At 42.2% G+C, this 14,582-nt stretch overlaps 1 protein-coding gene across 1 annotated transcript in view; it reads right to left on the reverse strand.

Moving 5' to 3' along the window:
* Positions 1-14,582, reverse strand: part of MYO3B (myosin IIIB) — a 2,253,613-nt gene that overhangs the window by 2,140,530 nt on the left and 98,501 nt on the right. The window contains exon 2 of the mRNA XM_085645333.1: positions 6,034-6,217. Coding sequence (XP_085501459.1) covers positions 6,034-6,217 — 184 coding nt within the window. The remainder of the gene's footprint in view (positions 1-6,033; positions 6,218-14,582) is intronic.

A 14,582-nucleotide genomic window follows, 5' to 3' on the forward strand; every position in this document is an offset into this window, starting at 1 on the left:
CTGTAATAGTTGGTTAAGATATTGCAAAATTGCACATTTATATATTATAAGTAGATGTCTTTCATTATGAATCTGTACAGCTTTTTGTACTGTAAAAGTTACTCAGGTATTGCCATTTTGCACATTAGCGTATGTCACTTTATAGCGAATTTGCAAAGTTTTATATATTGAAATAATTTTATGAATCGATACTTTTATTTAAATTTTGGCATTTTGTAGCATAACGCACTTTGATGTTCTATTATGAACATGTATTATAGTAATCATTTAGACGGAGGAGTACTGTTAATATTGTGTTTGTAATAATTATATATGAGGAAGATTTTATAAATGTTGATTTAATTGTTCAGCTTATATGGTTGTGTCATGCAAACCGAATAAAAGCTTATTGAACTGAACTGAACCCAAGGAATCTATTGGAGAAAAACTAGACCTCCCTTACCCTGAGTAGCTGGCAGGTCGAACACACTGAAAAGAATCTTTGCAATTCTTTTCCAGAAAAAAAGGTAATTCCGTCTTGGCCCCCTCATGCGGTACATATCCCTGCCAAGTCTTTGACCCCAATTTTGTTCCTATGGTAAATCCTGTATGGATATTCTATGGTTTCAGGATGCCCACAGTTGATGGAAAGTTTGGAAAGCAACTGCAAGCAAAATTCCGTTTTAAGGTGCCTTTCAATGAGTCACAGGTCACTCCTGAGTTGTAAGAAAATATACCACCACCATATATTTGTAACATTTACATCCTAAGGTTTCTATCACTATGCACCAGACCTCCCTCACCCTGATTGGCTGGAAGGTATATCACAGTAACCTTGACATTTGTCAGATGTTTAGCATTTCTTACATTAAACAATGGCTTATCTGTCCAATATCCCTGATGCAGGGACACAACCCTGCCAAGGCTTGACCCTCAGTTGTGTTTCTCCATATCTTCTAGGCATAGAGCTAACAGACATGTATGGATTTTCGATGAGTGCAGGGTGCCCAAATACATTGGGTGCAGGGGTTTTTGGAAATTTACAAATCAACTGCAAGCTTAATGACAGTGTAGGTCATCTGTTTTTTAGTGGGAGGTGTCACCCATGGACTGACTGAAAACACATCACAAACATATATTTTGTACATCTACACAGCGTAATGTTTCCATCTCTTGGTGCCAGATGACCTTTACCCTGATTGGCTGGCTGGGGGAAACCCCTCAGCATGGCATTTGTCAGATTGTTAGTATGTTTTTCCCAAAACAAGGTAATTTCTTAAAATCTTAATTGTGCAGAAACATATCCTTCCCAGGGCATCCACTTTAACTTTGTTACCTGGATCTCCTAATTGTGAGTCTACCAGACATGTGTGGGTTTTAATGGATTTAGGGTGCCCATCGGTGATAAACCAGGTGCAGTGCGTTTTGTAAATTTGGAAAGCAATGGCGAATAAAATTCCTTTTTATGGTACCCGTGTTTTGGTCATTGTGTGCCGCAGCAATAAGTCAGATGCTCTGTTGATTTTATCTTCATCCTAATGTGACATGTGTGTCTGTGTCCTAGCAAGGAACCAGGCACTGTTTGATTTTTTTCTTAGCTTATGAAAAAATTCAAACAGCATGCAGCTCCTCGCTGGGGCTCAGATTTGTATGTCTATGCCCTAGTAAGAAGTCAAAAGTATTTGGTTCCTCACTGGAACACAGAAACACGCCACATTTCAGACGAAGATAAAATTCACACAGCATCTGGCTTCTTGTTCAATTGATCTGTTCTTAGGATGGGGGGGTTGATGGGAAGGAGGGTGGAAGAAACTGGGATGTTCTTCCTCCCATTTTCTCCAACCATCTTCCCCTCAACAGATAAGAGGATTGAGCTGGTGGGCATGGCTAGGGAGAAGCTGGGTGCAGTAATAGCTGCTCTTAACCTGTCCCGTGGCCACACCCACCAGCTTGATACTTGGATGAGCTTTGGAGGGGCTAGCAAATCCCTCCTAGGACCATCTGATATGTGTGGCATCACTAGTGCCATCACACTCACATTAATGAGACCATGTGGAAGTAAGCAAGGGCTGTTGCAGTCAGGATTTTATCAGGGCACAGAAAGAACCAGGCTCTGGCAGACTTCTGCCAAAGATCCTCAGGAAGCAAGGCTCTGCCCGTTGGTGTGGCACAGAAAAAACATAAGGGTGCCGGCCCATATTCACAAAAAGCATGACAGAAGGGTATCCTGACGGCACCTTTTCATGACATATATTTAGGTCATGAGGCCAGCCATGGGGTTTAGGAAAAAGCCTCATTAATAAAGAGAATTCCAAGTCATGAGCTGGGGGTGGGACCTTCATCAGTGACTGCAGAAGAAGTCTCCAAGAAATTTCAGAATGGAAGACTCTGCCGAGGGACCTTCACCTTAGCTCACTTCTGGACTCCTCAGAGTTTGCCTTTCTCATCACTCTTTTTTCAATCCTCCTCTCACTCAACTGACAACAAGTATTGGCATAGCCAATAGGTCTCGCTTTTGGGACCTTATAAGTGTTTAGTTATGCAACTGTTGCATGGTTAAACACTTATAAGGTCCCAAAGGCGAGACCTATTGGCTATGCCAATGCTTGTTTTGAATAGTGATTTCTCATTTTTTGACAATTGTTTGGATTTATTTTGTTCACGATGTGTGGCTGAGGAGTAAATGATAGAAGATTACACCCTGGAGGCTAAGTCTTTGCATTTAAAAGTGGTTTTAAATATTTTGCGTAAAGTTACAAGTTATAGTTGTACTTTTCTTGTTTTTATGTGGTTTGGCTGATAAGTGTACCGGCAGACAGCGGCTTTATTTAAGGCCCGTGCAGGCGATGACATTATGGCCCAGTTTTGGGTGAGGTTGAGGGGAGTAGTGGTCACGGAAGAGAGGAGAGGCAGAGGAGTAAACAAGGGGGTGGCGGGAAAGAAAATAGGCTGAGGGCAAAGGAGGACCTGAGTTAACGTATTTGTAAAGAAAGGTAGAGGCTAATGGGAAATAGGGGTCACGGGAGAGAGGAAAGGCAGAGGGAAGAGAGGAGGATGTGAGAGAAATTTATATTTGCACTTTTTTATCTATTTATTTTAATTTGCTGAAAAGCGTACCGGCAGACACCGGCTTAATTTAAGCCCCCTGCAGGCATTGATTACGTCATGGTTTTCGCACCATCCAACATCTGTGCCTGGTATATTCTTAAACATAGTGGAAGCAGTTTAAAAGAAAGGGGGTGGGGTGAAAGAGAACAAGCAGAGGGGAAAGGAGGACCGCATAGAAACTGCTTGCATTAACAAAAGGGAGAGGCTGAGGGAAAATATGAACAGAGGGTGGTTAACAGCGTAAACACAGGGAATGAATGTGTAAAAAAATATGGCTAAACGTACGTGTCTATGATGTTTAGGGGCGATAAGTTGATACACGACCTAAAGAATATATTTTAAAACTTGTGCCCTGTGAAAATAAAGATCCACCATGCTTAGTGTTTTTTTTTTAGTTTTTTAAGTTTTTAAGCAAAGTATCAGTTATTTGTCTGCAATTATTTGTTTTTTGTCTGATTTTTCCTCAGAGCGTCCCGCCAGACACCTGCGTAATTTAAGCTCCCTCCAGATGATAACAAAGCCCAACAGTTTGGTGTACTTCACCACAAAACACACCGAAAACAGTTGTAAAATATGGGGTTACGGAGAAAGCAATCAACTTTATTTTTGTAGTGTAGATTTACTGCACGCTGGCAAAAAAAATGTATGCACATTTCTTTATTTTAGTTGTATTTGCAGAAGAGCAGGCACCGGCTTATTTAACGGCCCCTGCAGGCGTTGTTTACAAATGTTGGTCTCGTGCTCCGTGAGAGTGTGTGTATTCTTTCTTTACGTTAGCCATGTTGTACTACATGGAATTACATTTATAAAAGCTCTAAGTTTGGTTGGTTGCTGTGGGGAAATCAAATATTAATAGACTGATATTAATGCTATTTAAATCGGTTTAATTTAAGGCCTCTGCAGGCAATGAAATTACGGCCCTGTTTTGGGAGTGGCTGAGGGGGGAGTAGGGGTCACGGAAGACAGCAAAGGCAGAGGAGTAAACAAGGGGGTGGCGGGAAAGAAAACAGGGTGAGGGCAAAGGAGGACCTGAGTTAATGTATTTGTAAAGAAAGGGACAAGCGGATGGGAAATAAGGGTCACGGGAGAGAGGAAAGGCAGAGGGGAGAGAGGAGGATGTGAGAGAAAGTTATATTTACACGTTTCTTTACTGAAAAGCGTACCGGCAGTAACCGGCTTAATTTAAGCCCCGTGCAGGCGTTGATTAAGGCATGATTTTCGCAACATCCGAGATCTGTGCGTGGTATATTCTTAAACATAGTGGAAGCAGTTTAAAAGAAATGGGGTGGGGTGAAAGAGAACAAGTAGAGGGGAAAGGTGGTACTACATGGAATTACATTTATAAAAGCACTAAGTTTGGTTGGTTGCAGTGGGGAAATCAAGTATTAACAGTCTGGTGTTAATGTTGCTGCCTACGATGTTCAGGAGAGAGAAGCTGATTTCTGATGTAATGAAGTCTGATTTAAATTTGTGCTGCTTGGAACTAGAGGGGAGTGACAGGGGGGTCAGAAAGACTCAGGCAGGGCCCTCCTTCTCGGCCTGGTTCAAATGCAAATCTGGAATTTGGCCTTTTCCATGCTTCGGTGGAACCGGGAAAGAGCCGGCAGGGAGGGTACTCAAGCTGGCCTCTGCTTTTAATTACGATGTTTAGAGGAGATAAGCTGATACACGACTTAATGAATATATTTTAAAACGTGTGCTTTGTGAAAATAAAGAACCACCATGCTCATTGTTAGTTTTTTTAAAATGTTTTTAAGCAAAGTATTAGTTATTTGTCTGCAATTTGTTTTTCTGATTTTGCCGCCCGTGTTCATGTAAAAAAAGCGGGGCGTCTTTGGTGACTGTGTGCGCCCGTGTTAATGTAAAAGCAGGCAGCGTGCGCCATTGGTGATTGTGTGCCCCGTGCTCATGTAAATGTGGGCGCCACTGGTGACTGTGTGCCCCCGTGCTCATGTGAATGCAGGCGCCACTGGTGACTGTGCCCCCCCTGCTCATGTGAATACGGGCGCCACTGGTGACTGTGTGCCCCCGTGCTCATGTAAAAGCAGGCGCCACTGGTGACTGTGTGCCCCCGTGCTCATGTAAAAGCAGGCGCCACTGGTGACTGAGTGCGCCCGTGTTTATGTAAAGGCGGGCGTAGGACCCCATTGGTGACTGTGCACTCGTGTTAAAGTAAACGCAGGTGAGTTTGCCAAAGGCTGCAGGTCATTCAAATAAGTGTTAAAATATTTGGCTGCAGAGCGCACAACATGAGAAAGCCGTGAGGGCACCATGTTAAAACAAGCATTGGCCGCGCGGCTGAAAAAGTAACGGCCGCGCGGCTGTGAAAGCGAAAGTAAGCGCGATCACAGCGAAAGTGATCGCGAGAACGGGACGCGCTGTGTGTCAAGCACACGAGAGGTGCACGCGCAGCAGTGATTGACGGCTGCGCGCGTGCATACTCGCATGAACGTAAGCGCTAGGCCAGCGAGGTCTGGTAGGTAGCACTTTGGAAACCCATATACTAAATGTCGAGCAACAGCGCATGCGCTGTTCTAGGCTCGACCTAAAAACCAGCCAGTCTCAAGACTGTAAAATGGCTCCGACTAGCACATTGCATACATAGCACCACTTCTGTCTTTCAATTGAACATTCTGACTTCTTACCAACACCCAAGGATAATACTGCATGGTATTCACTCTATATTAGCACAGCTGCATCAGTAAATGTAAAATAATGTCAAAAGAAAGAACTCAGTGCATGTAAAGGCTCTTTCAAGGACCTCGATGATACCAAAAAACACACCAGTGGGGCATGAAAATTTGACATCTGTTACAACAATTTTTCTTTGGAAAGGAATAAAAAGCAGAATGAAAATAACAGCAGCATGATAGGATAGGCATGCACCTTCCTTAAATTTTCTTTTTCAATAATTATTCCTGCCAAAAAACACATTATTCTACTTACACTAACTGGATCTAAAATCTTTACTGCCGCCTGGCTCCCATCTTTCTTGCTATTGACCTTGTAGACCTTGCCATACGTGCCTTTACCGATTGTTTCGACAATTTCCCATGAATCAGACGGGTCAGCCAAGGAATCCAGTCCAATCATATTGCAATTATATGGGAACAAATCATAGAGTGCCTTCCTGCAAAATAAAAGTTGTGAGAATTAATCTCTTTTTCAAAATGGACACTAAAGTAGTGCAATAAGACAGAATGAAAAAAGATGCAATAGTAGAGTGAGAGGTAAAACGAAATCAGGCGGAAATTATTGAATCCAAGTGACTTGACATTCATTGAACATGTGGGTTTCAAAACCATCTAGGTTCACATCATTGAGTCAGGATTTGTTTTTTGTTTGCTGTTCATGTAATTTAACAGGAATTCTGTCTTGATTGGGTTGAGCATTAGGTAGAAGCTGGACATTTCGGTCTGGATGACGTGCAGGCAGTGTTTGAGGTGTTGGATGTCATAAGCAGAGGAAACTTTCAAGCAGAGGTGTGGATTTTGGGACCTTGCGATGCCCATACGAACAAACAAATTTCAATTGCAAAGTTAGAAGGAGCACTAGTCAAGGATCTTGCCAGTGGATCCCAATCGACACTCCAGAGAGCCTACGAGGATGTGATTGTCGGCAGTGTCGTATTTAGCTGAGAGAGCCAGCAATATCACGCGGCAGGTGGCAGCAATCAGATGGGTAAAGGAATGAAATGTAGGAATTTAGGCTACAGGAAGGAAATCTAAGGAAAAGATTAAATGAAAGGAAAGTATAACCTATGAAATAGAAAAATAACTGAAATTAACAACATAGATAAAAACAAGAACAAGAAAGAGTAGCAAGGTAAAGGTAAAGGAAACGAGGAAGCAATGCAGAAACAGAAAACAACAATTAAAGACAATCTATAAAAAAAATTAAATAAGGCAAAAGAAGGTAAAAGATGTAAAGTGGCAACAGAATAATAGCATGCTAACAGAGGAAAGAAAAACAAACAAATTGCATAGCCCTTTTATTCTCATGCCTAGGACTTAAGCACCATCTCTATCACACATGGTGTTGTGTCATCAGTGCCAACACGTATATTGTACAACAGGAGTTGATTTTAGATGAGTGGGGGGTGTTGGTTTGGTGTGTGTGCGTGTGTGTGTGTGTGCGTGTTTTACATCATAACTTATGGCAATATGCCTCCTCACGGCTCTTCACATCTGGAAATTCATTATAATCGTAATATAAAGACTCACATATTGCTGGCTGTGTGCTGTACTCAGATGTTCATTATGACTGTATTCCCAATATGTAGGGCAGGCAGTATAAGCCATCTGGCTAGCTACAGGGAATCCAATATATGTACATACACTTTCCTACAATTATCCAGACAGCCTGGTATCCGGAACATGGATCATTCATTACTGGGTCACCAACATCACTGTCAGACATACCAGATCCTAGCATCATTCTCAACACCCTGATGTTCAAGGTACTACACTGAGCTGGACTAGTGCACAACAATCCACAAGGATTGTATTAGCAAGGGGGGCAGAAAAACAATTGAGGAACACATAAGGCTGTGTCTGCTGGTATGATGTCTAACCATCCTTTATCCCTCTTGCTTTCAGAGAAATGTGTGCAAGCATTAGCTTTATGTGTAAGAGGTGTGTCCTTTTTCTAGCTGTGAGCAAGGCCTATTGTGGCCTGAACAAGTCCTTCCTACATCTTTTTACATCCTCCCAGGATGGCAGCCCTTCAGTGGTGACCCACCATATATCATGAGTTCCTGCATTGCAAGGAGTCAGAAGAATATGGGCTGTAAGGACTTTTCTCCGGCCCCCTAAAAGGAGAGTGTGTGTGAGAACAGGGTCCTAATAGTTGGGTTAAAACTCAAAAGATAGTTAAGACTGTTAATGCCGAACAAGAAAACGAATGTCAATATGTGAAATATTAAAGACCACCGCCGACCATTTGACACATTGCTAATCAGAATTAAAAAAAAGCGAAACATTTATGTAAGTTACCTGTTCTTAAATATTACAATGCATCATTGAAAAATCCCCTCAAAGGTGAATAAAAGTGTTTTGTTTAAATGGCACAGAAACGCACGTCATGATGGATATCGTTGAATTAAATTATTTAAATTAATTACAAATAAGTAGGATGTAATCAAAAGTTACATCTTTTTTGAGACAACATTGAGTGAAAGCACATTCTTGGGGTCCTCCTACACTACAGAGCAGTGAAGTCTCAGAATCTGTCCACCTGTGGTTAGAGCCAGGCTAACACTGTCCTACCCAGAGCTTTGGTCCCTGAGGGTCCTGTCCCATCTCCTACAGGATGCCACACTGAGGCTAAGATCTTCTATAAGAAATATCACACCCTGTCATCACTTCACCTTGGTGGCTGATGGAAGCCATACTACACCTCTCAGTGACTTTTTACAACTCGGAGGATAAACTAACTCAAACTTTCCCTCGTCAAACAAACATCAGCCACTATCCTGCTGGTACTCGCCCAATAAATCTGCCACCATCAGTCACCACAGTCTCTTCCAATAGTTACTGATCATGCTGCTCACAGAGCAAGTGACATCCCTCCCTCTGACAGGGCAATCGAACTATAGGCCTGATTAAGATGTCGGTTGGACTGCCTCCAACATGCCGCGGTGGCGGTCCGACCGACCGACAGCCGTTTGGTCCAACCCCTGGATTTCAATCCAGGCGGTAGGACCCTAAATGTTCGGGGGAAAGGCCATCATCTCTGACAGGATCAGCGATCGCATTTGGCGGCGGTCAGGATCGGAATCCTGAATGGAGGCGGTGACGAGGCAGGCACCGCCGTCGGGATTATACTATCCCTTTCCAGCAGCCTTTTCATGTCGGAAAGACCACCATGAAAAGGATGTCAGAAACGGAATTTGGCCACTGTTAAGTGGCCCAGAGGGCACATGTAGTGTCACCACGCACCTCCATGCACCGTGTGTCACGCACCACATGGTGCATGGCAGACGGTGAATGAAGGTGCAGGAAGTGCTCCTTTACAAGGCAGATTTTGCTGCGGCCTATTTCAGTATTCATTATAAACAAGGGAAAACCCGTCAGGGGAGAAGGACCTAGGGTGCTTACTATTTCAAAAAACAATCGGTCCTTCAAAATCACTTTGGTGTAAGAACAGTAAAAATAGACCAGAATCAGTACTATATTAATTGGAAATGTGCAGCCGAACATATAGATTTAGTATTCAACGTAATAAATTGGCTATACAAAAACAGAATAGAGTGGGACACAGTCCTGTGTCCTTCAACAGACAAAACATTTAAAGACAATCACAATTTTTGAAGACATTTTTCAGGCTAAACAACCAAGCTTAATGCCGATGAAAAAAATAAAGGGCAAGCTATTTAGAAGGTAAACAGTCATGCACAACTTTTAACTTATGTGTTTAACATGCATGCTGTTCAGCAGGTCGACGACGTTTCGATCTATTACAAGACATATAGATCATCATCAGGACTAATTAATAACAAGCCTGAGAGCGCACTGCCTGTAAAGAAATGGAAAGAACGGGGAGGGAGGCAGGAAGGAGAACATTAAAATCTCAACAGAAATAGGGGACCAATGTACCACACAGTGTACTCAGAAGAACAAAGTCAGTTTGTACAAGTTATATCAGAAAGATCTTTCAATTCGAATTTAAGCAAAAAACAGGAGTAAAGCAGTGTTTCCTTAGTTCATTCAACATGACACTGTCATAACCAGACTGGAGTAAAAAGGTTTACAATTTATTTCATGGCTGTTAAAGTGACATGGTGCGTTCTCATACGAGAAATAAGTGAAACAGAGTGGAGGACGGTAAGAAAATCAACGTAGCGCGTGATGGAGGCCAGAGGATGTTAAAGGGTATTGGACGCTTGGTGAAAAAAGGTGGCTAAAAGTGTTTGTGCCAATAAGGAAGTGCCGGAGTGGGTTGGATGCTGTTATGGGACTGTATAAATCGATGCAGGAATTACCGTAACCGAGTTCGCTAACTGAGTCTGAACATGCGTTAGAAGGAACTCACCGTGAACAATTAGCCGCAGAGGGAAAACGGAGGGCTTTCCGGGGTTGAGGGCTTCTAGGGAATGAAGGATTCGGGTTAGAATAGGGGATGAGGACATAAGGGCCGGGGTACGGACCGTGAGGTAAAAAAACAAAAACTCACCAGTCAGTTCAAACAAGGTGAAAGCCCAACTGCAATTCTGTTGAGTAGGATTAATTTAGGTTTTATGGCGCCGGTGAATTTGGATCTGGGCGTCCGCGTTGTTAGTAGGCTACTTGCCGATCACAAGGGTGGCCTAGGATGGGAGAGGAGAGGTGAGGAATGGTGTTGAGAATCTACGCGGGGAGCTCCCTAACGGAACAAGGCATATTCTTACCTTCATGCAGGTGACGAGCTTGGTCGCTGGTGAAAGGAAGCCCGCGAGTGCTTAAGTTAAGGGGGCGGTGTTTGGACACATGATCATGCACGTTCCATGCGTTCAATTGGTGCAACCGCCGAACAAGTGAAGGAATGTGTGGCGGCCATATTGGGTCAGTGGGGGGAGTTTGATATTGCATAGTATAAGACTTGGAAACAGTAACATTATTAGATTGCATAAGACAGAAATACGAATATTAGTTATACTGAAAAACATTTGGAGCAACGTATGAAAGGAATTGTAGAAGGCACATTCTGCAATTTAAGTAGAATTAAGGCAACTACAGATTCCAGAGGCAATTTTTCAAATTAAGGTCATCCAATCTTCATTTCTGTTGAGGCCATTTCGTATTGTGTCCAAGCGGATAATGAGCTTGAGCTCTTCTTTGTTAAGGATCTGTGCTAGGTCTGCGCCTCTCGGTGGCAGCTTGATGATTTTTAATACAGTCCACTTGATCTCACTATCCTTATGGCCAACATGGTTAAAACAGGTCATGACAGGTCATGCTAAATGTGGCAATTGCAATATGTGCGAATGTACAATGGAAGGGAAAACCTTTTCTTTTGACAATATTGTTATTAAATCTAATGGTTTCTCTAACTGTAATACATGCAACGTAATCTACTTGATTCAATGTCCTTGCCACAAGAACTACATTGGACAGACCACTCAGAAAATCAAAACAAGGATTGGACAACATTGCAGCAGGATCCGATGCAACGTCCAAAATGCGCCACTGGTCAAACATTTTAACCATGCTGGCCATAAGGATAGTGAGATCAAGTGGACTGTATTAAAAATCATCAAGCTGCCACCGAGAGGCGTAGACCTAGCACAGATCCTTAACAAAGAAGAGCTCAAGCTCATTATCCGCTTGGACACAATACGAAATTATCTCAACAGAAATGAGGATTGGATGACCTTAATTTGAAAAATTGCCTCTGGAACCTGTAGTTGCCTTAATTCTACTTAAATTGAAGAATGTGCCTTCTACAATTCCTTTCATACGTTGCTCCAAATGTTTTTCAGTATAACTAATATTTGTATTTCTGTCTTATGCAATCTAATAATGTCACTGTTTCCAAGTCTTATACTATGCAATATCAACCCCCCCCACTGACCCAATATGTCCGCCACACATTCCTTCACTTGTTCGGCGGTTGCACCAATTGAACGCATGGAACGTGCACGATCATGTGTCCAAACACCGCCCCCTTGACTTAAGCACTCGCGGGCTTTCTTTCACCAGCGACTGAGCTCGTCACCTGCACCAAGGTAAGAATATGCCTTGCTCCGTTAGGGAGCTCCCCGCGTAGATTCTCAAAACCATTCCTCACCTCTCCTCTCCCATCCTAGGGTACCCTTGTGATCGGCAAGTTGCCTACTAACAACGCGGACGCCCAGATCCAAATTCACCGGCGCCGTAAAACCTAAATTAATACTACTCAACAGAATTGCAGTTGGGCTTTCACCTTGGTTGAACTGACTGGTGAGTTTTAGTTTTTTTACCTCACGGTCCGTACCCCGGCCCTTATGTCCTCATCCCCTATTCTAACCTGAATCCTTCCTTCCCTAGAAGCCCTCAACCCCCAAAAGCCCTCCGTTTTCCCTCTGCGGCTAATTGTTCACGGTGAGTTCCTTCTAATGCATGTTCAGACTCAGTTAGCGAACTTGGTTACGGTAATTCCTGCATCGATTTATACAGTACCATAACTACATCCAACCCACTCCAGCACTTCCTTATTAGCACAAACACTTTTAGCCTCCTTTTTTCACCAAGCGTCCAATATCCATTAACATCCTCTGGCCTCCATCACGCGCTACGTTGATTTTCTTACCGCCCTTCACTCTGTTTCACTTATTTCTCGTATGAGAACGCACCATGTCACTTTAACAGCCTTGAAATAAATTGTAAACCTTTTTACTCCAGTCTGGTTATGACAGTGTCATGTTGAATGAACTAAGGAAACACTGCTTTACTCCTGCTTTTTGCTTGGATTCGAATTGAAAGATCTTTCTGATATAACTTGTACAAACTGACTTTGGTCTTCTGAGTACACTGTGTGGTACATTGTTCCCCTATCTCTGTTGAGATTTTAATGTTCTCCTTCCTGCCTCCCTCCCCGTTCTTTCCATTTCTTTACAGGCAGTGCGCTCTCAGGCTTGTCATTAATTAGTCCTGATGATGATCTATATATCTTGTAATAGATCGAAACGTCGTCGACCTGCTGAACAGCATGCATGTTAAACACATAAGTTAAAAGTTGTGCATGACTGTTTACCTTCTAAATAGCTTGCCCCTTTATTTTTTATCGGCGTTAAGCTTGGTTGTTTAGCCTGAAAAATGTCTTCAAAAATTTTGATTGTCTTTAAATGTTTTGTCTGTTGAAAGACACAAGACTGTGTCCCACTCTATTCTGTTTTTGTATAGCCAATTTATTACGTTGAATATTAAATCTATATGTCCGGCTGGACATTTCCAATTAATATAGTACTGATTCTGGTCTATATTTACTGTTCTTACACCAAAGTGATTTTGAAGGACCAATTGTTTTTCGAAATAGCGGCCTATTTCAGGGTCGCAGCACAAGCCGCCGTGCAAAAGAGCACTTTGCGACCGCCAGCCCGGTGGCTGCATTGTAATGCAGTGGTCGGTCCGCCAACTGCTTGCCGGGCAGTATCCTGACAGCTGCGATAGCTGTCGGCGGTCTGATCACCTCACATCATAATAAGGTCCTATGTCCCCGAAAGGGTTTGCAGTAAGACTATAGGCCACACTTCAGCACAATAAATGACCTGGGCCCGGTTTTACTGACACTTTGTGTTGGGTTTGCATTACTCTTGTAACACAAACCCGGCACACAGTGTTGTGGTGGTATTTACTTTCCAATGCAAATCAGGATTTGTATTGAAAATATGGCCAAAGTAATGCAAAGTAGCATTATGTGCTACTTTGCTTCAAGGGGGCTTTCCATAGGTGGACATAGGAGTTCCTCTGAAATCCCACATGGGTTTTGATGCAAATCCCTAACTAATACAATTGCAGAAAGGGATTTGTGCCAAAACCTTTCGCCTCTTTAAGTCAGACATAACAGAGGAAAATTGTTTTAATTCCTCATACTTTTTAAAGTTTGCATGTGAGCTGCACTGAACATAACACATTTAAAGTGGGAAAAGTAATACAGCATAGTTTTGTACTTGAAGCCTCTGCTTCCATTACAAAAGCTATGTTTAACAGAATGCACACCTTTGCACTATGGTGCAAGTGTGTGAGCGTTGGCACATGGCAGCCTAAACTGCTTCCTAAAGTGCAGCAGTGCTGGGAGAGAGAAAACAGTGCAATACCTTAGTAGAAGCAGTTGTGTCAAAAGTTAATAAATGAAATCCCCCCTCACTTACACTTATAGGCACATGGTACCAGCACTCAGATAAGTGTCAGAGTAAAACGTTGCAAGAGAAGATGAGGATAATTTAAAGGGAATTATAAGAAATGCTGAAGATGAAATAAAGACATAGAAAGCAGGGAACAACGAAAGCAGACATTTAGGACAAATGATAAACAAAGAAGAAAAAAATATGAAGCCATATGCTTTCCAGATGCACAAGTTTATTTAATGGTTGACTTGCAAACATTATTTGTCATATAGGTGTCACAACAGTGTTTCAAACTTTCTTTTGTTGTCATGTAAAGAAATATCCAATAAAGTACTTAACAAAATAACAAAAAATATATAATTTAGTACCCAATCGCTTGTTTTGATGGCCATTTATACACTCCAAATCCAATTGTCTTTATTGTTTGGAGGTTCCCGCTCAGCTATGTTAGATCATGAAGTGATGTGGGAGTTATTTTTTGCGTTAATATTTTTAATGTTGGAAATAATATTGAGTAATAATAACTGTTATGATTAATTGTATGTACTTTAACAATGAAATAATATGTATGCATTTAAAATGAGTTTATCATATGTTTTAGAAGTGTGTTTATTAACATGTTTTGGTTGGGCCACATTTTAGTGATACTGCCTAATTGGTTAAATGGATGGCGACTCTCTCTCTGCGTCTT

The sequence above is a fragment of the Triturus cristatus genome, chromosome 3_1, assembly GCF_964204655.1.
Source record: "Triturus cristatus chromosome 3_1, aTriCri1.1, whole genome shotgun sequence".
Classification (NCBI taxonomy): domain Eukaryota; kingdom Metazoa; phylum Chordata; class Amphibia; order Caudata; family Salamandridae; genus Triturus; species Triturus cristatus.